Raw genomic sequence first — 24898 nt, 5'->3', positions numbered from 1 at the left:
CAGGTCTTGGCTATTGTAGCTAACGCTGCAATGAACATGGGAGGGCAGACATCTCTCCAAGATCCCGACTCCTCTTCCTTTGGATCTAAACCCAGAAGTGAAAGTGCTGGATCTGGTGACCGTTCTATTTTTAATTTTTTAGGGAAGCTCCACAATGTTTTCCATAGCAGCCGCACCCATTTACATCCCCAGCCACAGTGCACAAGGGTTCCCTTGTCTCCACCTGCTCGCTGGAAATCATCTTTGTGATGATAACCACTGAACCGGATGCGAAGAAGTCGCTGGAGTTTTAGAAATGAAATGGCTATTTTGCTTTGGCAAAAACCTGCACGGCTGCTGCGAGCCTCCTCCGCCCGGTGTTCGCACCCCCAGGAGCCGGGCCTGGGCCTGGGCCTGCGCTCCAGCACCGGGGAGGGCTGGTCTCCGAGGACGGGACGTGTGCGCATCGTGATACGGGAACATCGTGATACGGCGACGGGATGAGCCCAGGGAATCAGGCTAAGCATCAAAACCTCCCGCTGTCCAGGCTTATGTTCAAGAACCAGGTGCGACCCCCGAGGGCTGTAACAGAGTCTCCGGACTCTGCAGTTCCCCGGAGAAAAGCGCTCAAAGGATGAAAACACTCAAGCTTCGCCCTGAAGGCAGTCAGACCGCCCGAAAGGAGGGAAGTTGAGAAAACGGTGCCGGATACTCACATTTTCTATCAGGTCACAGATGATAGCATTGTTGAAGTAGTCGATGTGAGTCCATTCTATGTCCTGGAAAACAAACCGGAAAATCAAATGCCACAGCACGACGCTGCGTCACCACCAGCCAGAGTGGCCCCTGCCCAGCCGACTGTCCTTCACTTCCTGCCGGAATATTCCCTGTAAAATCAGTGCTGCCGATGCCGCCTCCCGGGCCCCACGCGGTCCACCCTGACATACTCATCGGAATGAACACCCTTGACCTGTTCTGACACGGCCGCCCGTTCCACTCCCCATCCGTGGCCCTTTCCCATGCTTCTCCCTGGCCCTGGGCCAAACACGGACTCCACAGGCCCTTGGGTCAACATGACTTTGTGTATGTTTACAATGTTTATAAGGAAAGAAGTCAGCACTTGATCCCAAGAATCTAAGGCAGTGGTTCTCAACCTTCTGGCCCTTTAAATACAGTTCCTCATGCTGTGACCCCAACCATAAAATTATTTTCGTTGCTACTTCATAACTGTAATGTTGCTACTGTGATGAATCGTCATGTAAATATCTGATATGCAGGATGGTCTTAGGCGACCCCTGTGAAAGGGTCGTTCGACCGCCAGAGGGGTCTCGACCCACAGGTTGAGAACCGCTGAATTCTAAGGCCTTGATTTTTCTATTCTTAACTTGTAATCCCTGGGGAAAATTAATTTCAGAGTGAATCCCACGTGGTACGACAGTGAATTATTTATTTCACGTGTGAAAACAGTTTGGTGCGAAGAGAAAATATTTTCAACCTCGGGAGAGACACAAAGAGCCGATCCCTAGGCCCCGACAGAGGCAAATTGGAGGCCACACGGAACCGTTCTGTGTTTGCTTACATTCTGCCCATTCCTGTAAACATTTATTTTTCTTCTAAGGGGAAAGAATGGATTCACCCAGCAAGCTGGGCAGCTTCCTATACACGGTCAGAAGCGTCCCCGGCAATCCATACAAACTGTTTAAAGCTGCAGATCAAAGTCCTCACATTCTCTTTACGATGAAAAGACAGGAAGCGGATTAATCTGGCTTTTAGGATGTTTATGTTACCAAAATGTGTCAGACAAGTACACAAGTTTCTAAAGCATAAGGATCATGCTAAAAGAAAAATATTTATGACTTGGCTTTCAAGGAAATGGGTTATTTCACTAAGTTGATGGGTATAAAAATCACATTAGAAAAATCTGTATTGAGAAATAAAAATTAAAAAAGAGAGAATTCCGTGTCCTTAACGACTTAAAATGACACTATGAAAATGAAGAATACATACTATCATTACCCTTGTACTATAACATTACTATAATATTAAGGCCAATAAATGAAAAGGAAACAAAAATAAAAATACAATAAAATCATTCCCTTTTAGTTTTTGAAATAAGTAATTTTATTCTTCAAGATGGACTATTTTAAAAATGAAAGGGTAAGAACCACGTATGTGCTTTACCGTTAAGGATAAAAGAACTCTGTAAACATTCCTTCTTATTTGTAAACTACAGTAAGTGAGCCAGTCTCCATAGCACTAGCACAATAGCTGGCATTATAGCAAGCGCTCAACAAATGTGACCCCTTTTCATTATAAATTTTTGGAAAACCAATGCTTTCCAAGATGGAACAACAATACTGAGTTTTTTCATAGACAGTTGGCTAAGTTTTGGCAAATGCACAGTGTCCTGCAATTACCACACAACCAGCCCCCAAATCCCCTTGGGCTTCCCCCTTTGCAGTCCTCCTCTCGCCTGCCCCCTCCCCCACGGTAACCGCTGGCCTGCCTTTAATACTCTGCCTCTGTAGCTTCGCCTTTTCTGGAACAACACAGAACCAGGATCGTACAATCGACAGCCTCTGGTCTGACTCCCTTCACTCAGCCTAGTGTGAGATTCGTTCCTGCAATCATGTGTCTCAATCCTTTGTTCCTTCTAGCCGGTTTGGCTCAGTGGATAGAGTGTCAGCCTGTGGACTAAAGGGTCCCGGGTTCGATTACAGTCAAGGGCACACGCTCAGACTGCAGGCTCAATCCCCAGTAAAGGGCGTGCAGGAGGCAGCCAATCAATGATTCTCTTTCTCATCATTGATGTTTCTCTCTCTCCTCTCCCTTCCTCCCTGAAATCGTTTGTTCCTTTCTGCGTGCTGTGTCGTACGCCCTTGTGTGGATGTACCACAGTTGTTCGTCCATTCACTTCAGACTTCCCTTAACACAGTGCCCTTTCCCATCACTACATTAAAGTCCTGTGGGACCTGAGTTGGTAAGTGGCATTTATCGAGCACCTGTTGTGTGTCACACATTTTGCCAGGCACCAGCAGCAAAAAACAAAAGTCCCAGTCAGCTCAGATGTCATACAAAACCAATGTTCAAGAGACACCAGGCAGCTACACTTAGGTAACGCTGATTTCGGGGTCACGGCTATGCGGTCTTCTGAATCCAGAATCTGTATCCTGAGTGAAAAGGGGACATTTTAAAAGCTGTGCGTCAACATACCTCTCGTATGTACTCCTCCTGCTCTTCTTTAAGAGTGAGTTCGATGAAGATCTGCTGCAGCTTCTCATTACAGTAATTGATGATGAACTGCTCAAAGCTGTTGTCCTGCATGGAAAACAATGAACCGTGCATTAGCTCTCCCGCAACGGCGACCTCTAACCTCTCAATCCGCGAGAAGCGTCACACACGGGCTCAGATTGACCTGGGGCCCAGCATACAGCCCCCGGGACGGAGGCCACACACCAAGGCACACAAGGAACGGTCCACGGGGCAAGCAAATGAATGGAGGACACACAGCTGGGCAGGATGTGAAGGATGAAGATGTTTAGTTGACAAAGGAGCACCCCCCACACGGTAAAGAATATAAATAAACACATTTTCCCCTGAAGATTCAGAAGGAAAAAAACCCCAAACAGATTTATCGTCTGTCACCCAAGTTTTCAACCTTCCATTCTCAGGTGTAAAGATATGTGTGCCTATGTCCTGATCAGTTTCCTGTTCATCTGTCTCACTAGAGCAGTGGTTCTCAACCTTGGCTGCACATTAGAATCACCCGGGAATCTTTGTAAAATCCTGATTTCTGGGCCTCATCATTCGTAACAAAGAAACAGAATTTCTGTAGGATGAGGCCCAGAAATCAGGATTTTACAAAGATTCCCAGGTGATTCTAATGTGCAGCCAAGGTTGAGAGTCACTGCACTAGAGGGTACACTTCCAACTACAAATCCCCTGTTCACAATGTAGGCCCAGCACCTCGCACCTAGTAAGTACTCAATACGCATCTGATGGACTGCACATGCATCTGATGAGCCAATGAGTGAACGGCATGCCTATAAAAAGACGGCTCACGGCAATCAGCACGTCAAAACCATCTCCTACTTAGAAACCATCTCTGCTCAGAAGGCTCACGTAGTTACTACTCTCATGACCCTCCGCACTTTCTCCTTTACAGAAGACCTCCTGTGAAATCGGGTGGGTGGTCCACGCCGAAAGCATCTCTGAGCAATCCAATGGGAGGTCTATCCTGGAGGCTGTGAATGGACACCCTTCACGGAACCACGTGGTCCAGGAGGAGGCGGTTCTGGTAATAAAACTCGTGAGTTTCGACTCTATCCCTCCTCTTTGCAGAGAGAGAGATGGTGGCATTGGGAGCAAAGGACGGGGGGACCCCACCAGGATCAGCCTGACTCCTCTCCTCTGGGGGGCCAGTCCCAGGACAATGAGTGAGCTGAGAGGGTCTGCACGGAACAGAACTGATCGCCCCTCCCTGTGGATCCATGGAACTTCCAGCCTTCGAATCTCCCCTAAGCAATACAAGCGAAGAAGTTATGGAGAGCTTTGAAACCTGACCTTTCCAACTCGACTGTGGCCCCACCTGGGACATAAGTATTGAAAGGACCCGTGCAGAGCGGCAGGCCGCTGACCACATTTCTCCCTGGAAGTCGGCGGAGGACGAACCCCCACAGGGATGAGCCAGCTAATCAGAGGGACGTCTGACTCGGAACTATAGATGACACGGGTACACGGTCACGGCTGATCTCTTCATGTTAAATGTAGTCAAGGACAAAGTGGTTTTCTTAATCCTGAAGTTTATAAAGGTCACACTTGATGCTCAATACTTTCAACAAATAGAGTCTTAGACACAAAGGCAGTCCCCAGGCCCCACCTTCACATAAAAACTGAAAACCATGTGCTCCTGTCCTCAACCATTTAGATTAGAAGCCGCAGTCCACCGGGTAGCGATGTGTTACTATCGCTATTATTATTATTATTATTGCTGTTATAACCAGTATAAGGACATTACGTATATGAGGAAGTCTGGTTTTCTTGGTTTGGTGAAACAGGTTCTTATAGAATGCTACTAGCACAAGCAAAAACCTTAGAAACAAAATCAGTATTTTAATGGTTTATATGAGCAGATCTTTATGTTTGTTTTTATGTTTTTAGAAAACAAATCCGTGGGATAAATCCTTCCTAGTAATTGAGTAAGACTGTGCCGGTGGGGCTATTTTTTTTTTTTTTTTAATGTTAAATCTCCCAATGGCAGGTGCTGAGGAGGTGGGGGGGGGGGGGGCTCAGTGTGTTCAGACCCAGACGCGGCTGTGCACAGCCTGACGGACACTCCAAGGACAGGCGACGGACACACACGGAGTAGGGCCCGAGCACAGCGTCACAGGCAGCACAGCGTGCAGAGCAGGCGGAGCCACACGTGGAGCTACCCTGACTCCCCTCGGACTCCGGACTCCCTGCGTGGACTCTGGCCGCGCCCACACGGCCACCGCGGGCCCTCGCTGCCATGGTCACACCGGAAAGTGCGTCACACGGGCAGGCACAGGCTGCCGCGCACACGGGATACTTACTGCATCCTGGCGGAGGGGCAGATACACAGGTGCAGTCAGCGCTTAGTGTGCAAGAAGCTTCTAGAAGTGAACACTTACGGACAGTTACTCAGGGGTGCGGGTGGCAGGGCTGACCATCCGGGCGGTATTCCTGAGGGCGCGCCTAACACGTTAGATCCAGACACGTGTCCTAACAGTTCACGGGTCGGGACCTGGGACCTACACGTGGGGTCTGCGCGGTGGCTCTGCGAGGCGGGACCTCTTCGGGGGAAAAGGGTGTGACTGACATGACGACACACCCCGTGACTTGCCTGCAGTCCTAAGGCTGCGGAGCCTCACGCCTCTAATTCTGAATTACCAGGAAAGATAACGTGTGTGGCATCCACCCAGAGTCAGGGACAGAAGCAGCTGCAGGTCACCAAAAGGTGAAGCGTTCAGCAAGACCCAGGTCCGCTCCCCTCCCCAGCACTGCGACCCCCACCCCCCCCTTGGTGCCACCCTCTATGGGACTCACCCCCATGCCACCCTCCACTGTGGGACACACCCCGTGCCACCCACCCCCGTGCCACCCAACCCTGTGCTATAGCCGGGTGTCTGCCCTCCAAGCACAAGCAAGATGCTACAAGGGTGTTCTGGAACCGCTGAAGAACAAAAGCTTGGCTCTCTGACCTGTCCTGTTGCTTAAAGAGTGAAAACAAAAACAGACCAGCACAGCCACAGGGCAGCACAGCCACAGGGCAGCACCCAGGGGTTCCCACGGCAGTGTCTGCGCGTCTGCTGCAAGCACAGCTCCCGGCCCCCAGAACAGGCCACGGCCGCCGGCAGTCACGCTGCTGACAAGGAAGGGGCCCTGAATCCTGGGGTCTGAGTGTAAGTTGTGGACACTGTCCAAATTCGGGGGGAAAGGGGGCTTCCGAACCCCTTAAAAATAACTTGCAAAGCCCTGGCCAGCTTGGCTCAGTGGATAGAGCGTCGGCCTGCGGGTTGAAGGGTCCCAGGTTCGATTCCGGCCAAGGGCAGATGCCTGGGTCTCGGGCTTGATCCCCAGTGGGGGGCGTGCAGGAGGCAGCCGATCAATGATTCTCTCTCATCATTGATGTTTCTATCTCTCTCTCCCTTCTTCTCTGAAATCAATAAAGAAATATATTTTTTTTAAAAATAACTTGCAAAGGTTTATAATCCGCAGAAAACTAAGCAACAGCCTTGGGCAGCTCACAGAGCTGAACCCGCCCAGGTCTAAAGCGTCCTTCATCCGCTCAGGCGTCCAACATCCCCGGCTCCGCAGCAGAACAGCCACGCCGGGTCTCAGGACCTCACACGGACAGGAGCCCCCAAGCAAGCTGATATCTGGAGGCATTTTGGGGTTTTTTAAGAACCATGAGGGTGGCCAGCAATCCAGAGGGGGGGACACTGGTCCCACGTGTCAGCCGCATGAGTCAGTCCCCAGGGGAGGAAGTGGCCGGCGCTCGAGCCCACGCATGACTCACCTCCTCGCTCGTTTTCTACCCATGCTCCGCGCATGGAATTTTTCTCCACTGTCCAACCCACATTTATCCCTATGATTACTGTGATTATTATAAAACTAAAACTGTTGGGAATACCTTCGACCAACTCCATCCAGAATTTTCCATTAGACAATCCCCTTGAATGAAGCTCAGAACCAACACCCCATCTCGCCGCCCCCAGCCCCCGACTCCACCCCCAAACACACACACACACACACACACGGTCTGCTCCACAGCCAGGGCTCGGGCTCCACCGGCTCACAAGGAGCTCACCCAGTGTGGGCTGGGGGAGGGCTCTATAGATGTATCGCCTCCCAGAATGTTAAACTCCAGGGCTTCTCTCAAGGGTTCTGGAGTGTGAGTCCACCCCACCGTGCAGACAGAACACCAGGCCCTCAGCAGAGCTCATCACCACGTTCATACGCGCACGTGCCAGCTATACATGTTATTCCTCCAGGGATGAGTTTTAAAGATGGATCAAATACACTGGCCTGTTCTGCTGGTGTGGCTCAGGGTTTGAGCGTTGACCTATGAACCAGGAGGTCATGGTTCGCTTCCCAGTCAGGGCACAGGCCCGGGTTGCAGGCTCGATCCCCAGTGTGGGGCGTGCAGAAGGCAGCCGATTGATGATTCTCTCTCATCATTGATGTTTTTCTCTCTTTCTCCCTCTCCTTCCCTCTCTCTCTAAAATGCATACACACAGACACATATATATGCCAGTTACTGTAGTTTTCTCAGTAACAGAATAGGCTGATGCTCTCCTATCCTCTTTAAGGCAGGTATTTAAATCCCGAACTCTTCACAAACAGCAAACACTGAAAGGGAGACGTAGAGTGAAGGAGGTCGCTCTACCACACTTGTCCTTAGGACGGGGCCTGGAGGATCTGGCGGGTGAATATTATGTGTCGGAAACAGGAGGGCAATTCGAACCCAAAGACCAGGATTCATTCCAGCACAAGCCCTTTTCATGACACATTTAACTGGCATTTCTTACAGTTCAACTCTCTTTTCAGGTCCACTGCTGGCTGTATCAGTTGGGCAGGGGTCCTATATTTCACAAACAATGAAGTCGCTTGTGTGATAAATAAAACAATAAATTTTATATAAAAGCGATAGGACGCTGAGCTTAACAGCGCTGTTTGGGAGGAGCGGGGCTGTCTTCTTGCTGTATAATGTGCTGTTGGTCCGAGCAGAGTGTACTTGGTGGAAAACCTTGAGAAGCAGTAATGATAATGTTCCTTTTAAAAAATACACTGTGCTTAATCCATTTTTTAAAACCGCAATGTCAAGCAATAGCCCCTACATCAAGAGCTGCTTTTTATAAAAAGTAAATTTTTAAAAAATCCTCAAAATAAGAGAAAAACATTTAACAATAAATATTGTTCTTTTTAGACATCTAAAAAATTAAATGACTGGCTAAACTTGTAGAAAACTTCCCTTTAATTATCGTATAAACATTGTTCTTCCAGGTACATACTCAAATGTGGCAAATTTTAGAAAAAAGGGTTTTATAGCCTGGGCTGGTGGCTCAGCCGGTTGTAGCACTGTCATGTACACCAAAAGGCTGTGGGTTTGGTCCCTGGTCAGGGCATGGACAGGAGGCAACCAATGTTTCTCTCGCTCCCTCTCAAAAAAAATTTTTTTTTAAATCAATAAACATCCTTGGTGAGGATGAAAAAAAAAAAAGCACAGAACAAAATACAGCGGTACAATGCTCTCCTTAAATATTTTAAAATAGGCTTTGCTTTAAAATGTGAGGCAAGAATAATGATGGAAACTGGAACAGCAGATGCTGCCTGTACCTAGAATCACTTTCCTTTTTACAACAGTTCAGAAAAGAAATCCTAGAATTGCAAGACGAACTGACCAGGCTACGCTGACGGTCGCCCAACTCCTGGATTGTGTTCCGGGGAGAGAAATGGAAAAGGAATGCCCGATTCAAAACGACCAGCCCCCCCATCCCCCCCTCCCCCAAGCTAGCTCCAGTGTGAAAAGTGGCGTGTGCAGCCCCGATGGCCTGCGCTGGGCCCCAGGACAGGAACAACTAATTAACTTCCCCGTGAAACCCCCTGTCCATTCTAAGACCCGCCAGACAAGGACTCAGGGAAGAGCTGAATTGAGTGAGATGGTCAGCGCTGCTCTGAGTTTCATTTCATTCTCTTAAGGAGGCACTTATTATTTTAGAGAGAGAGATGGGAGAAAGGCTGATGGAACCGCGTGCGGAAGACGGGCTTGGAGAGAAACGGGAATGAGCCGTAAGGGAAGAATATTCTTGGATCGCTGACGGGCATCCCACCCAGAGCCAAGTTCCAGGATGTTTCCGCCCGGAACATCCGAGTTCTGTTCGGATAGGCCGGCAGCAAACACGCTTTGAAAAAGGGAGCCAGCCCTGGCCGGGGCTCAGTGGGTTGGAGCATTCATTGTTCCTTACACCAAAGGGTTGTGGGTTCGGTCCCCGGTCGGGGCAGGTGCAGGAGGCAACCGATCGATGCTTCTCTTTCACATGGATGTCTGTGTGTGTGTGTGCGTGTGTGCGTGTGCGCATGCGTGTGCGTGTGCCTTCCTTCCTCTCTAAAATCAATAAAAACAAACAAGACATATCCTCAGGTGAGGATTTAAAACAAAAAGAATCAGCTTCCTGGACGGACTCTCCTAGCAGACAGTCTGTGTCCTCAGCCGGCAGCAGACCCTCACTCGCAGGGCCCAGCGGCGAGCTCCCTGCAGAGGGAGCACTCGTCCTGCCCCCCGGAATTCGTCCTCTAGGATCACAGCCGGTGAGACCCACTAAACCCTCTAACCAGCCCCCGGGGGGTCCCACAGAGACGGAGTACCCGGCGCTGCTGGGCGAGGCCAGCACTCAACCGTCCCTTCCTGACTTTTTCATGGCACCGTCCTGCCTCACTTTCCAAACCACTTACAAATAAATGAACACCCTCAGGCATCATGTCCACACACTTGTTGGAAATTTCCCGGTAAGAATTCTGCATTTGCCATTTCAAAAGTCAGGTGCTAATACAGGAAGCTCTGTTACACACAGCAGTGTCTCCAAAATGCCTCTTTTCGCACTCAAAACACACCCAAACACACACATGTTCTGTCATATCTGCACAGAGGTCATTTGTTGATTCGAAGTTACATTAATTATATAAACATTGTCTATGGAAGAGTTAATTCCCAACTGTTTGAAATTAACAAAGATAATACAAGAAATAGAAACAAAGCTTACCTCAAAAATTTCAAAGCCGTAAATGTCCAAAACGCCCATGACCTTCTTCCTCACTTTGGTCTGTGCCTTCAAAAGTTTCAAAGTGATGGTTAATTTAGGCATGAAAATTGACACTAAAAGCACAGCAAAGAACATTCTATATAATAAAGCCCTAATGTGCAAATCAACCGAACGGCAGAATGACCGGTCGCTATGAACAGGCGACATTTAAGGAAGGCAGTAGGGATGCTTAATTATGAAAAGAATCGCTAAGTCCCACAACAGGCAGGGTCTTTCAAAGCCGCCCAGCCAATCGCCTCATTTGACGGAAGAACAGTAGTTAACAAAAGGGGTCACGTGACCTCCCGGGCAGGGTGTCCAATGAGTCAGCAGAGGGGCCAGGACGCTGAGAGTGAGTCTGCAAAGACCGTTAGAGCATTATTCACTAGAGAGACTGCTCATGATGTGGCAAAGCAACACAGAACCCCTGAGAAATGTCAACCCTACGGGAGGGAAATCCTTTTCAAGGAACAATCCTGATACGTGGTAGCCAATAATTTGATTATAAAGTTAAGGTATCTTTTCGCCTAATGTTTCAACTCCGAGTACCATTTATGACCAGGGATCTATTTGGCTGGAGAGGCTCAGTACCTTGATGCTTTCGTTGATTCGATTCACCAGCCACGAGAACAACCTGCTGTAGAGGTTTTTAGCCAGAGCGTCCCGGGCATAATACGCCTAAAAGAAAGAAAAAAAAATTCAGCATACCCACGACGACCACAGTGCTCGCCTTCAATAAAATAAGATTTAAAAATATATATATTTGCAGCTCTTTTATTCCACATTTCTTCTCAGAGCCATTTTTCATTACACTCTGGCTGACCAGTCAAGCCACTGAGAACTGGTAAGTGGTAACCCAATAATCTGAGGATAAAATTCAAGCACCCCTGATACAAAGCTATCAACCCCCCGAAACACCCCCGTCTGGCGCTGTGCTCACCCACCTGCGCCACGTTCAGCGTGGTGGACACCTTCTCCTGCTTGGCCTCCACCGTGCGGAAGCTGAAGGCGCGCTCCAGGACCGACTGGTCGATGGCCGTCAGCTCGCAGATCTCCTTCAGCTCTGTCGGGGGAGGACAGACCGTGACTGCCTGTGCTGCTCAGAGCCATGTTCCCGGCTCAGGAGTTCCTCCTACGGCACACGCAACCCGCACGGCACAAGACACTCAAAACAGCTGTCATCATGTTTCTGTTCAGTTTCACTACAAAGCTGCTTTCGAACCGATCGAGAGCAAGGTTTACTCTCCGGATTAAAAACTGTGGGCAGAGATTCAGGACGCGTTTGCCGGGCGAAGCTGATTCCACACGGACTTACCGTTCTTATCTTTGATTTTGCTTTCGTCTAAGCCGTTCACTCTCGACTCGGGCTTGAACTCGATGTTGCCCAGTTTCAGCACCGCGGCCACCACCTCCAGGACGGCCTCGGCCTCGTGGTCCATGAAGCCCACGATCTGCATGGCATTCTGGGGGGACAAACACCCGTTTCCTGTCTGTAGTTCTTTATTTATTTTTTTTTAAATGAATCATATAACACATTTGTTTCTGAAATAACAAAAACAACAACCACCAAAAAGACAACAGTGTCCAGGAATAAACTTCCCCAAACGAAAGCCTGTTAACAAACTGGATAGAGCACCCACGTGCGGCTTTATCTTGTGCAAAGGTTTCGAGCTGAGGTTCTGGGAGCCACAGGGCACCTCATGGGCTGTGACAAAGGCGGGGGGGAGGGGTAAACAGGAAGATAGAGGAGGCTAGGAGCTGAGCCTTGGGCTCCCACCCCGTTTCTGTGTGCGTATACACATCTATCTTTTATACCGGAACTCTATTGCTGGAAAGAACACCTTTCATAAGCCCCTACAGAAAAGCCTCCTCGTTCACTTTACACACGAGAAAACCTGTGGTTTGCACAGATGAAGTTTACAAACAGATCCAAGGCCCTGTGGGTAGAAGGCACATCCGTCCAGTCATGAATTTGCATTGAGTGCCAACGATCTGCCAGGCAGAGTCCTTAGAGCTGGCCTAGAACCCACGTCTCAAAACTGTGTGCAGGACTCCACAGGCCTCGCCTTCGACCATGCCCAGTTTTAATAAATGACGCACTCGCAGAAATGCTTTCTTTTCGAGAAGAGCCCAGCTTGTCTGTTCATCTGGTTATGACAAGGCAACCCAGAATCCCAAACATAAACATCGGTAGAGAGAGCAGGGAGAGACCCCAAGTCCTCCCAGAGACGAACTGGTGACAATCCAGTTTCCTCCAGGATCGCCACCTCCTCACTCCCCCCGCCCCCCAACTCCCGTCTCACGTGGAAGTAAACATCAGTCACCACGGCACGTCTGAGAGCAGGGACTGCCAAAGTGCCACAGGAACGTCGAACAGGCCATAACTTAAAAGACTTTGTCTAAAGGCTAATCATCCCGGTTTGGCCACCATTTCTCAGAAACTGTTTAAAAACACGACTTTCTGTCTCCAAAATAGTTTTGACTTCCTATGATCCTAGAACAGTGATGGCGAACCTATGACACCTCTGACACTCGAACTCATTTTTTTGGTTGATTTTTCTTTGTTAAAATGGCATTTAAATATATAAAATAAATACCAAAAATATTAAGTCTTTGTTTTACTATGGTTGCAAATATCAAAAACTTTCTATATGTGACACGGCACCAGAGTTAAGGTAGGGTTTTTCAAAATGCTGGCCCGCAGAGCTCAAAAGGTTCGCCATCACTGCCCTAGAACATGTTAAGTTTTCACGCCTGAACGTGAATTATTGGGCTTTGGTGGTGAAAACAGTCAGAATCTCAGTACAGCCTCAAAAGAGTCGGACCCCAAACTCATACAATCAGAGGCTCCTGTCGATGACCAGGAAAACCGCTCGCTGCCGTAAGGCACGGCCTTGACCTCGCATGACGTCCGGGCCCGTGAAAAGATCACAGCCAATCAGAGCACAGCAGGTCTTGTAGAATTCTGAACGTTTACGAGCACGAGTTACACATGGAAGAAAACTCAATTCCGTTACCAATTCCGACTGAGCGGTAAAGCGCTCCCCACGTTAAAGAGGAATGGAAAGGGTGTCCTTACCCTAACGGTTCTGAAGTTGGCCGCATCGTCCACGCCATTAACTTTGGCGGAGTCCAGACTCAAGTAGTTGTATCGGCTGAAATCCCGCTCGAGTTTCAGTTTCTCTGTTGAATCGCACACACAAATCGATAAGCCACTTCCATAACCCAAACCATCTTTAACTTCTCATTCCTTATCCCTTCAGATAAAATGACTTTAAATTCTGTGTTAAGCCAACAGAAAAACTGGTGCCCAAATATCAATAAGAGCTGTTTTCTAAAATCACCTTTCTCGGTGTTGTTCATAGTTTTTTTCACATTTATTCCTAATGGGAAGGCCCTTTCCATAGGTTTACAATAGAAAATATCTTCCCTGTACTATTGCATTTTAACAGGGTATCTGCCTAGCCATTCCCACACCAAGTTATATAAATAGAGGGCAGGGATAAGTGTCCCCCTACACCAGGGGTCCTCAAACTTTTTAAACAGGGGGCCAGTTCACTGTCCCTCAGACCGTTGGAGGGCCGGACTATAGCTTAAAAAAAACCTATGAACAAATTCCTATGCACACTGCACATATCTTATTTTGAAGTAAAAAAACAAAACGGGAACAAATACAATATTTGTATTTGCATGTGGCCCGCGTGCCGTAGTTTGAGGACCCCTACCCTACACAATGTGTTGGGGGTGCCTTTGAACTATTTCATTGGGGTACGTTCCAAAAAGTGATGTGCTGGGCGGGAGGCTGACCATTCCATGGCTTATCTGGGGTCCCCCGGGAAGATGTCCTCCCTGTGAGGTGACACCCCCAAGCTCGAAGCAGACCAGAGCCCGAAACCTCTGCGGGCCCCCCCCTTTCTAGTAACCCCCTCTCATGCGTGTGCAGTGGACACTCGGAGTCATTCCCGTGCCCTTTGCTGACCGTCCGCGAGGGGAGTCTCCCCAGGGGGCGCTGACTTGCCAAAGCTCTTCTGGTCTCAACCGTTTGTTCAAAACTTTCCCTCGCTTGGCTGTTGCGCTCGGGCACTGCACTGTTGCGCTTAAATTAACTCTCTCTCTCAGATACCCAGAGGTGATGTTTTTAACTCTAGTTGCAAACGTCTTCCCGCTATTTTCCGTCTTCACGGAACCATGTTTTCCTCCAGGTATGCATCTGCTGCTCCCTGCTCATTCCCTCCCCCCCTCAGGGAATAAAGGCATTCGTCCATCTCACCGTTTATGTCATAATTAGCCCCTCCCCCAATGCGTAGCTCTTTTTGGAAGCCACCTGAGACAGGCGGAGCACAGGGACCGATCAAACCAACGCTGGCGTGTAACACCCCATGTCCTTCACCTCAACCAGGGTCACGGGAAATGTGTAAGAAGGAGGGAAAGCATGTGAGACACTTTTTAAAAGAATGCTCTGGATTGACTGTCAAACCTCAGAGGGGAGGCAGCGGAGGGAGGGCGGGCGGGAGGGGATCAACCAAAGAACTCTATGCATACAGGCATAGCCCGCGGACACAGACAACAGGTGGTGAGGGCCTGGGGTGAGGGCGGGGCCGGCCTGGGAGAGGTCAATGGGGGAGAAGCGGACAACTGTCATACTTTCAACAATGAAGTTGTGTGTGTTTTTTTAAGTTGAATTTAGAAAAAAATTTAAGGAGAAAAAAGAAATTGAAAGAATGCTCCGGAAGATGCTGTGACAGGGCCTGCCGGGTGGCTCGGCGGATGAGAGCATCATCCACACACCGGCACACTGGTCCCTGGGACTTGGCGCGAGCAGGGACTCACCCAGGAGCTCCTCGGAGGCGCCGGAGAGCAGCTGGTAGAAGACGTGGAAGTTCCTCTCGCCCCGCGGCTGCTTCACCACGCGCGACTTCTCCAGAAGGTCTAAGGGGAGAGGGATCAAACCCAGGGCAGGGTCAGTTTGGCTCTGGCATCCACCACGGTTCTCTGTTCCCCTTTCCCTGTCTCCTCCCGTTTCATATTAACAGAAAAATACCAGGAGGTACATTTTCAGCTCTAGTTCCAGGGCAAAACGCAACCCTAACTGAAGCCACCCAGCGAAACACACAGGGTCCCTTCAGACAACAGTGATGGGCAAGGTAAGTTCAACAATACCCGCCACCACCTGACTAGAGACAATAAGCTGTAAACCAACAGTCTCTGAACGTGGCATGACATTCACTCCTTCAACACGTAGCCTTACAAGTCAAACCAAGCAATGAAGTGCGGCTTTACTAACCCACGAAGTAATTATGATAATAAATCATTTAAAATTTGTGAGATCTGACTGTGTGCTTTATAGACTTATCCCACTGAGTCCTCCACCATCCTATGAGGAATGACTTCACAGGTGAAAAACTGACGGCCGAGAGTTGAAGTGCGGTGGGAAGTCAGGCCACCTGGCCCAGGTGCAGGCCCCACAGTGCACCACACGCCCGCCACCTGGCCCGCCACCGGGAAGAGTGAGCCATGTCCCTGAGAGCTTGACCTCTTAGAGAACCAAGGTGGGTCTCACTTAATGCAACTTGGTGGTATTTGACAGCATACTTCCATGATTCCAGATAATTATCCATCCTGCAAATTTGTAAGTTTTCAAACTTTCTCCAAGAAAGGGAGGGAGGGAGGAAGGGAGGAAGGGAGGAAGGAAAGGAGGGAGGAAAGGGAAGGGAATGGAAAGGAGGGAAAGGGAGAGAGAGAGAGGGAGGGAGGGAGGAAAGGGAGAGAAAGGAAGGAAAGGAAAGAGAAGGTGGGGGAATTCTCTGGCAAAGGCCAAATTTAGTTATAAAATTCTGAATTAGTGATCCCATTATCGAGGACTAAATTTAGAGAACAAAGACATTGGATTTCTAATAAGAGAAAAATTTAAACATCATCCAAAAAATGCACAGGGAGAGAGGCTGTGCCCTTTCTCTGGAAATGGCACTGAGCTCCCCAATGCGCGCGGTGGGATCCACCCAGCATCTGCCCAGGTGAAGTTCAGTGCACAAGTGAGGCAGGCCAAGCCCCAGGAGGTCACAGTCAGGAGGAGGAGATGGGTTTCATGGAAACGTAAAAGTGGGCTGAGGAGCAGAGAACACAAGTGTATAAACACAAAACTACTAGCAACAGGACGCTGTGGCGCTTTTAAACGCTCATCCCCAGTCATTCGACCTGGATGGCGGCCAAGGCCTCACAGAACGAGGCTTCCTATTGAGCCAAAAGGAAGAAACCAAACGGAAGGCACCAGGGAGACAACATTTAGTGACGGAAGATCACGCAGCATCCATCCCCTCGAGGGACTGGCCATTTCAGGCAACCAGCAGGTCCATACTGAGTGCAGAACAGAAGACAGAATCCAGGGGGAGGCTGAGAGGAGGCCTGATCTCATTCATCCCGTGGCTCAGAGCACCAGCACAGTTCTAGAAGGAAGAACCCACCGTGCAGGGGCAGGCCCTTCGTGGAGAAGCTAATCCTTACAGAAACTCCTCAAGCCTGGAAGAAAGTAACTCGATCACATTTAAAAATATATAAACAAACGCTACAGCCCTAACCGGTCTGGCTCAGTGGATAGAGCTTCCGGCCTGCAGAGTGAAGGGTCCCAGGTTCAATTGGGGTCAAGGGCATGTACCTTGGTGGTGGGCACATTCCCAGTAGGGGGCGTGCATGAGGCAGCTGATCAATGGTTCCCTGTCATCATTGATGTTTCTATCTCTCTCTCCCTCTCCCTTCCTCTCTGAAATCAAGAAAAAAACATGTAAAAAATAAATAAATAAAAAGTAAAACCCTACAGCTTACCTCACCCATCCATGCACAAACTCCCCAGTCATCCGTCCACTCGCTCACTGCTCACCCCATGTGCCGGGCACCATCTGGGAGTGAGCTGGGCACTGGCTACCAACAGGCAGGCCTTCTCCTCTTGGTGCACAGGGTCCCCTGCTCACATCGCTCCCGCCACCCACACCCACAGCAGCAGCTCTTCCCACGGAGGGCTGCCCAGCCCTTAGAGCACAGGGTGGGTGGGAGGGCAGTGGCCAGGTGTCCCTCACCTGTCAGAGCCCACCCCCAGGCCTCCCCCTGGTGGCAAGGACCCTGCCACGCCCCCCACGCATTCGCCCACCCAACAGTGACACCGTAACGCTAAGGACAGACAATGGCCTGGCGTCACTCATCCCATCCCATGCCCACAAGCCAACTGCAGTCCTTCTTCAAGACACCGATACTTCCCACGCCTGGGGCAGGGCCACACTGGGCCCAGCAGCACACGGGCCGGCCTGCTCGCAGACAATGGCGCTTCGTCATGGCCACGGCTTCCCGACCCAGCAGACAGCCACCGAGTTAAAGAATAGCATTCCCTGCGCGGCGTGTGCGAAGGAATGCTGGCCCGTGCACTTCTTGACCCGGCAGCTCGCCTGATTCGATCGGTGATTGTGATCACATTCAAGGAGGAAGCAGATGCCATGTGCACCGCGCGGTGCCAGGGGGAGGGGAGGGAACTTTCCCTGACCTTCCCCCGGCAGCTGCTTCTCCGTCCTTATCACCCTCCACCCGGCCCCGCCCGGCAGTCCTGTGATAATCCCGACTTCACAGGTGAGAAACGGAGGCTCGCCTGCCAGGGTTACCCGATAGAGCCAGAACGCAAAGCTCTGGTGACTAAGGCATTCTGCTCAGTCTGCTCTTTATGATCTTCCAGCGAAAAGACTGCAAACCCCAGAAACACGTGGAAATGTGTACTTCACAGGAGGCAGCCGATCCCATGCTCTCTCATCACTGATGCTTCCCTCTCTCTCCCTCTCTCTTCCTCTCTGAAATCAATAAAAGTATTTCTTTAAAACAAGTATTATCTCACATCAAACAGACATCTGGACACGCTTCCATGTTTTATCTTCTCAAATGACGCAAATGTTTGCCATTTCCCGTGTTCTGAACCCGTCTCCTAATGATATACCCTCAGCGATGTTCTCTGATTCGGGTGAGACCCGTGGCACAGCCCACCTCCTCCGGGAAAAGAGCCCGCGGCTGGCTTTCTTTTCTACTGGCTGGTCCGCGGCCGGCCCCCGGGACCATGCCCAGGGTAACCTGTGCTTTCACTCGGCGGCGGCTGGAAAAGGAGGCAAAATGTGCTTCCTAAGCCTGGCCGGCCTCGTCTTCTTTCCAAGGTTACGAGATGCTGGCTCGTTTGGAGAGGACAAGAGGGGTCTGCCCAGTGCTCACCCCCGTCCCGGAGGCCAGTGCCGCCGCTCCCCGCAATCACCTCTGAGTCAGCCCGTCTACGCAGAGCGAAGTCTCCTGCTCTGACCACTAATGTATCCTTTGCTCTCCCCAGCAAAGGATCCTCTAAAACACCAGGGTGTTCCCACTACCACAAATTTCAATACAACTTCCCTGTGGGAACAGACAGTAACCACCACCATATGAAACCCATTCGCATGGATACAGTCATCCTAAGGGGAAAGCACTGAGGGTTTAATGTTTACTCTCCATGGAGACCGTAGCCACGAGAGGGCAGGCAGGCAGGCAATGCCGTGTGGAGCTTACACCTCAAAACGTAAGGCCCACGTTACTGTCCAATCCTTGTAAGAAAGTAACCCTTAAACATGTTCCTAGCGTCCTCAAAAGGAATACTGAATCAATCATTTCAGAGCCAGAACATTTCAATACAAGTTCTATAATGAAAACAGCAAGCGTATCCTCACTTTAAAAAAATCGTGTATTATTAAAGTTGTGTTGTACAAAGTCAATGCTGAAGATTTACAAATATATTTTAGAATAAAAACAAACGGTGCCTTTAATGGGGGTCTTAGAACTGGGCCTGCCTTTTCCTGTGCAGCTCCCAGCGGCCGCCAGGCACCGTGAAGGGAGGGAGCCGGCCTAGCACGCTGGGCAGGCTTACAGTCACTTGATTTGGGCACCATACGTGGTCAGCATAAGTGCTTCTGCTTCCCTATTGGGCATATAAAACCATTTAATCCAACCCATTTCATATGAACACTTACTGCTGGAAATATTCTCTAATAACTATGCAATTGGGCAAATGTGGATAATTTCAACACTATGGCACATACCTTGTGTCGTCAGGCAAACTAAAATGGAAAACTAGCCCAGCCGGCGTGGCTCGGAGGTTGAGCATCAACCTATGAACCAGGAGGTCACAGTTCGATTCCCGCTCAGGGTACAGGCCTGGGTTGTGGGCTCCATCCCCAGTGTGGGGTGTGCAGGAGGCAGCCGATCCATGATTCTCTCTCATCACTGATGTGTCTATCTCTCCCCCTCCCTTCCTCTCTGAAATCAATAAAAATAGAGCTTAAAAAATAAAATAAATGGAAAATTAACTACTTAAAAACTATAAAATGGTGGAAATGAGAAGAACCATACAATTTATTCAATTTAATCCCATGGTTTCAAAGATGAGAAAACCCCAGCCCAGCAAGGTTGCTCTATGAACGGTGATTTAATTTTTTTAAACCAGCTGTATCGTTTGCCCAGGTTTCTTAACCACTAACCACCTGGTGGCGTTCCTCCAGCCTAGAGTAGGGCAGGGTTTGTTAAATAAAAAAACCGCTGGGGAATCTTCTTCGTTACTGGGTTGGCTTAAGGTTTACAGTAATAAAATACAGTTGGACTAATACCTATTTCTTCAGCAGACTCCTAAAAAGTTTTTCCAGGGTAAAGATTATGTCATCTTTAAAAAAGACTTAGAAATTATATAAGACAAGCTGAAACCTATAGGTTAGAAGTCTAAGCAGTATAAGAAGACATATTGGTACACCCATCCCTTAAAGATCCAAGTACCTACAATATTCCATTTTAAACACACGTGTTACTATTCTAAACTTCTTTAAAAGAATTCAAATAAAATACTCACAGTTACTAATCACTCCTCCCAAGGGGTCGCCTTTAAAGTCGAATTCAATATCCATGTATTTGCCCTGCCAGAGAAAGACTTGGTGAGTTTTCAAGACCCCCTCAAAACATTCAGGCAGCGTACCCTCTCAGAGAACAGCAGCAGCGTAAGCCCTTCATACATCTGTTTAAATGTAATTAAGAAAGACACAGTTTATGTAACCATGACGCACAACAATATGCCTCCATGAATAATTCATACTAAATACCCCATTAGCTCCAAACTAGCATATCCCATTGCTACTTCAAGAATAGATCATCTCAGCCGCCATGTAAATTTTCCACTTCAGATATGTTTCAAATTCTGAAGGGGGTGCGTCTTCCATTCAACAATAAAACTGCGGAAAATAAGTATTCCTTGTATATGCATTCGTGGGGAAGATGAATTATCTCATTTTTATAGGCAAAATACGTGTAAGCCGTGGCCAGAAACTCCAAACAGACTGGCCCCGGGGAACACTTAAAGTCTTGTTTTTATATCCACTCAAATCAAATACAGGACCATGCGGGTGACCAGCTCAGAATCAAAGACGGCTCAGTATTCCTCTCGGGCTTTGATCTAGATTACACAGCCATCTATGACCGGGTTCCTGCTATACTTTACAGACGGCGTGTTACACACAGGGACGCACACATGGCGCTTCACACGGTCATTTCTACAGAACTGCTCTGTAATTGTCTGGTTAAAGAGTAACCAGCAGGAGAGAATGGCCCCGACAGCTGCTTTTTGTTTGGAAAAGGGTGTGTTGGTCGAAGAAGGAGACCTTGGTTTTGCTTCGTGTTCAACCTTCGTAATAGCCAGAGAGATGGTTCGTAAATCATTCTCCCAAAGAATGACTTACACTTTTCTATTTGTGAAATAATGGTGAGGGAGAAGACGCAGGATCGCATGGCACCCAATCAACAGTGCCATTTGTGACTTTTTCTTAGCTCACACACGCTCTCCTGCCTTCTCCTTCTCGTTATCCTGGGTCTTCTGGCCTTGTAAAGCCTTCACAGCCCTAGCAGGTTTGGCTCAATGGATAGAGCATCAGCCTGTGAACTGAAAGGTCCCAGGTTCAATTCCGGGCAAGGGCACATGCCCGGGTTGCGGGCTCAATCCTCAGTAGGGGGCGTGCAGGAGGCAGCCGATCAATGATCTCTCTCCTCATTGATGTTTCCATCTCTCCTTCTCCCTTCCTCTCTGAAATCAATAAAAATATTTTGTTTAAAAAATAAAGCCCTCACTGAGTAGTCATTAAGTAAAGGTCTATAAAGGTCTATAGAAGCAGTCAGCAGGGCAACCAAGGCCCAGCTCCTGCCCTCAGACACCCTCAGCCTCCGGGGTTGGAGAGAGACACACAGGACTGTACTGTGCATGGGGTGCCACCTACCCTGGGTCCCGGCGCTCTGCACGGAGAAAAGGGACCGAGGAAAAGCAGGAAGTCTGCCCTCAGCGTCAGAGGCCAGGCAGGCAAGGAGGGGAGAGCAGGAAGGAGCAGGCATAAGAGCTGGCCTCCTAGAGGATGGGGAGGGAAGCAGGAGCCCATCACGACATGGAGATGTGCGCCTGACAGCCACGCCGGGTCATAGAGGTTCCCAAACAAGGGTGCCACAGTCACAGGTGCCTCTTGATAAGTCCACTCTGGCTAGTGTGCAATGGACTAGAAGAAAACAAGGCCTGGTGTGGCTGATAGGAGGTGGCAGGCATCGGGGAGCAACGCGGGTGGCTTTAAGCAGAAGTCGCAGCAAAAGGGGGGAGTAAGCAGAGCAGAGAGCGAGGCAGTGAGTCGCCATGACAGGTCCTGGGCGGATGGACAAGGTCAGAGAGGAGGGACGAGGATTTAAAGCCCAGGAGTGCGGCCCTCCGTGGGAACACTGGTCTAAAGGGTAAGCTACAATGAGCATGCCAACGAGACCACCACGGGGTCGACCAAGTATCTCCATGAAGAGATTGAGAAGGTCATGCTAGCCCTGGCTGGTTGCTCAGTGGTTAGGGTGTTGGCCCATGGACTGAAGGGTAGCGGGTTCAATTCCTGGTCAAGGGCATGGACCTCAGTCGCAGGTTCGATCCCCAGTCCCAGTAGGACGCATGGGGAGGCAACCAGTCCATGTGTCTCTCTCACATCGGTGTTTCTATCCTCCCTCCCGCCTTTCCAGTCTCTCTAACGATCAATGGAAAAATATCCTCGGGTGAGGATTTATAAAAAAAGAAGTTCATTCTGGGCTAACCCGTCACACACTGTCAAAGGAAATGCAATTTCCATGACTCATCAACACTGCTATATATGGTCACTGTGCACACAGGAGAGAAATTACTAAGACCTGGGCGTGAAATGATGCAGCCTATAATCCAGTATTAATTTCATATCCTAACGCCTCTGTTATAATAGGATTTCTCTGAATTTATTTAATAAGCCAAGCCTTTACTACTATGAAAGTAGTAATGACTCTGAGCAACATGGCTTTCTCGATGTTTAAGGTCTATGGACCAAATATATTTGCAAACGTTTTTTGTAAAGCATGTGTCATTGGCAAAAAGCAAAACATGAAATCTCCACAAAGCAGCTTGACCTCTTGGAATGACTTCTCTCTGCCCACGCGCTCCCCTTGCTGCTCATTCTATTTATGTAATGAGATTAGCCATGTGACCACAGCAGGGCCAGGCAGGGCTAATCCAACGGAAAAACTCGCAGCCTCGGACCAGAACCTTCCACTCTCCGAGCTATCGACCACCTCCGCGGGGGCCACACTCCCGCCTGCAGCACTGAGAACCCCACGCAGGAGCAGCAGAGGAGCTGATGGAGGGGAAGAGGAAGGGCGGGGAGGGTCTGGGCAAAGAGGCATCAAAGATCAGAATCGGTCCCGAGTCGTGTATGAGAAGAGAGCGTATGAAGTCACTGATCTTTTAACATAAAACCGGTGAAACTCTCGAAGAAAGGAAGCGATTTCAAGCCCTGGCCGGGTTAACTCCGTGGGTTAGAGCATCGTCCCAATACACCAAGGTTTGGGGCTCAGGCCTAGTCAGGGCACACACCAGAATCAACCAATGGATGCATACGTGGGACAGCAGGTCGATGCTTCTCTCTCCCTCTCCCCATCTAAAATCCATCAGCAAATAAACAGAAAGAAGGAACCAATTTCAGAATGCTAGCCTCACACGCGGCATGTTCCCCTGCTGCCTCCAGGCAGGGCTGTGTCCCCGGAAAGACCCAGGACGGGGAGGGGTCCAGCTGGAGAGTCCTGTGGGCAGATGTGCAGTCATGCAGAGATGATGGGAGATGAAGCCGGAAAGTTCTCTCAGCGGAATCAGCATTTTCCAACTCAGCCAACGCCAAGCAACAGTTGGCTTCAGCTTTTATTGTTCAGTCCTCTCTCCCCGCCCCCATTAGCTGCCAATACTAGTGACTGGATCTCTCTTGAGCTTTAGAACACACCTCCTTCCGTCCTGGTATTATTGTATAAAGGACAGACCCGGTACAGTATACAAACTCCGTCTATCCTTCTACTTAATTTCTGATTCTTAATTATGATTTCCAAATACCAAAATTTAGACAAGTAAAGAGTCATTCTAAATAGCCTCATTTCGCCCTAGCCGGTTTGGCTCAGTGGATAGAGCATTGGCCTGCAAACTGAAGAGTCCTGGGTTCGATTCCGGTCAAGGGCATGTACCTGGGTTGCGGGCACATCCCCAGTAGGGGGCATGCAAGAGGCAGCTGAATCGATGTTTCTCTCTCATCGATGTTTCTAACTCGCTATCCCTCTCCCTCTCCCTTCCTCTCTGTAAAAAAATCAATAAAATATAAAATAAACAAATAAATAAATAAATAGCCTCATTTAAATTGCTCATGGAATCTTAGGATCGGTGATGAGAAAGCATGGGGGAAAAAAAATAGCTTGTCACTCCAAGAACGGAAAAAGGGGAATTCCAGAAAGCAAAGAACAGTCCGTATAAAACTCTCCCGGGTTTCATCAGCAATGGTGTTCTCAGTTTCCACACGTGCGTATGAGGAAATATTAAACATCTCCTGGCTGTGTACACATGCACGAGCTAAATATTAGGGTTAACACTTGTGCTTTACAAATACTTACAAATCGCGAGGAGTTGTCATTCCTGACCGTCTTGGCATTTCCAAAAGCTAGGAAGAAAGGAATTGATGCATGGTTAAATGGACAGGAAGTCATTTCCCGCAGAAAGATACGGCAACTATCACACTTGCAATTTATAAATCCTAGGACATACAACTTGTAGCAGTGGCGCTGCTGTCTAAAATTTCCACAGAAGCGCACCGAGCAGGAGTCCACTAAAGCTCCCGTGTCTTCTAAGTTCATAGAAAAAGAGCGTCATTCCTGATTCATGGAATTTCCCCAGGATTACTGTAACTCAGTCTCGTTTGATTCGGGATCTGGTAACAGTGCTGACAGCAGTGAATGGAGTGGCCAGCAGGCACGGCTTCTGAGCCCTTCACCATGATCCTCAGCGGATAAGGTCAATTCAGAGATAACTACTACTTACGATTGCCAAAAGTTGTGTGGAACTGGCTGAGGTCTCCGGATTAAATAAGGGCCCCGAGAACCTTTAAATTTTTAATTAATTTAAAGACAAGCTATTTATAACAGAAAGACGAAGAGATTCGAAAACCATCATCCTTGCCAGTAGGCTCAACATGTCCATCAGACCTAAGTGAAACTTT

General features: G+C 49.0%; 1 protein-coding gene across 4 annotated transcripts in view; it reads right to left on the bottom strand.

Moving 5' to 3' along the window:
• MYO1B (myosin IB) overlaps window positions 1-24898 on the bottom strand; it is a 137345-nt gene that overhangs the window by 31184 nt on the left and 81263 nt on the right. For all 4 annotated transcript variants that reach the window (XM_070421720.1, XM_070421719.1, XM_070421721.1 and 1 more), the window contains exons 6-15: window positions 24297-24343; window positions 20188-20251; window positions 15132-15230; window positions 13381-13484; window positions 11617-11764; window positions 11246-11364; window positions 10893-10979; window positions 10263-10328; window positions 3193-3297; window positions 696-758 (exon numbers count right to left, since the gene is read on the bottom strand). In XM_070421720.1, coding sequence (XP_070277821.1) covers window positions 696-758; window positions 3193-3297; window positions 10263-10328; window positions 10893-10979; window positions 11246-11364; window positions 11617-11764; window positions 13381-13484; window positions 15132-15230; window positions 20188-20251; window positions 24297-24343 — 902 coding nt within the window. The remainder of the gene's footprint in view (window positions 1-695; window positions 759-3192; window positions 3298-10262; window positions 10329-10892; window positions 10980-11245; window positions 11365-11616; window positions 11765-13380; window positions 13485-15131; window positions 15231-20187; window positions 20252-24296; window positions 24344-24898) is intronic.

Source organism: Myotis yumanensis, unplaced genomic scaffold, assembly GCF_028538775.1.
Source record: "Myotis yumanensis isolate MYYU_CA2020_CCGP unplaced genomic scaffold, mMyoYum1.0.hap1 SCAF_8, whole genome shotgun sequence".
NCBI classification, from domain to species: domain Eukaryota; kingdom Metazoa; phylum Chordata; class Mammalia; order Chiroptera; family Vespertilionidae; genus Myotis; species Myotis yumanensis.
The sequence above is the reverse complement of the archived record's forward strand: the minus strand, read 5'-3'. Positions and strand labels throughout refer to the sequence as shown.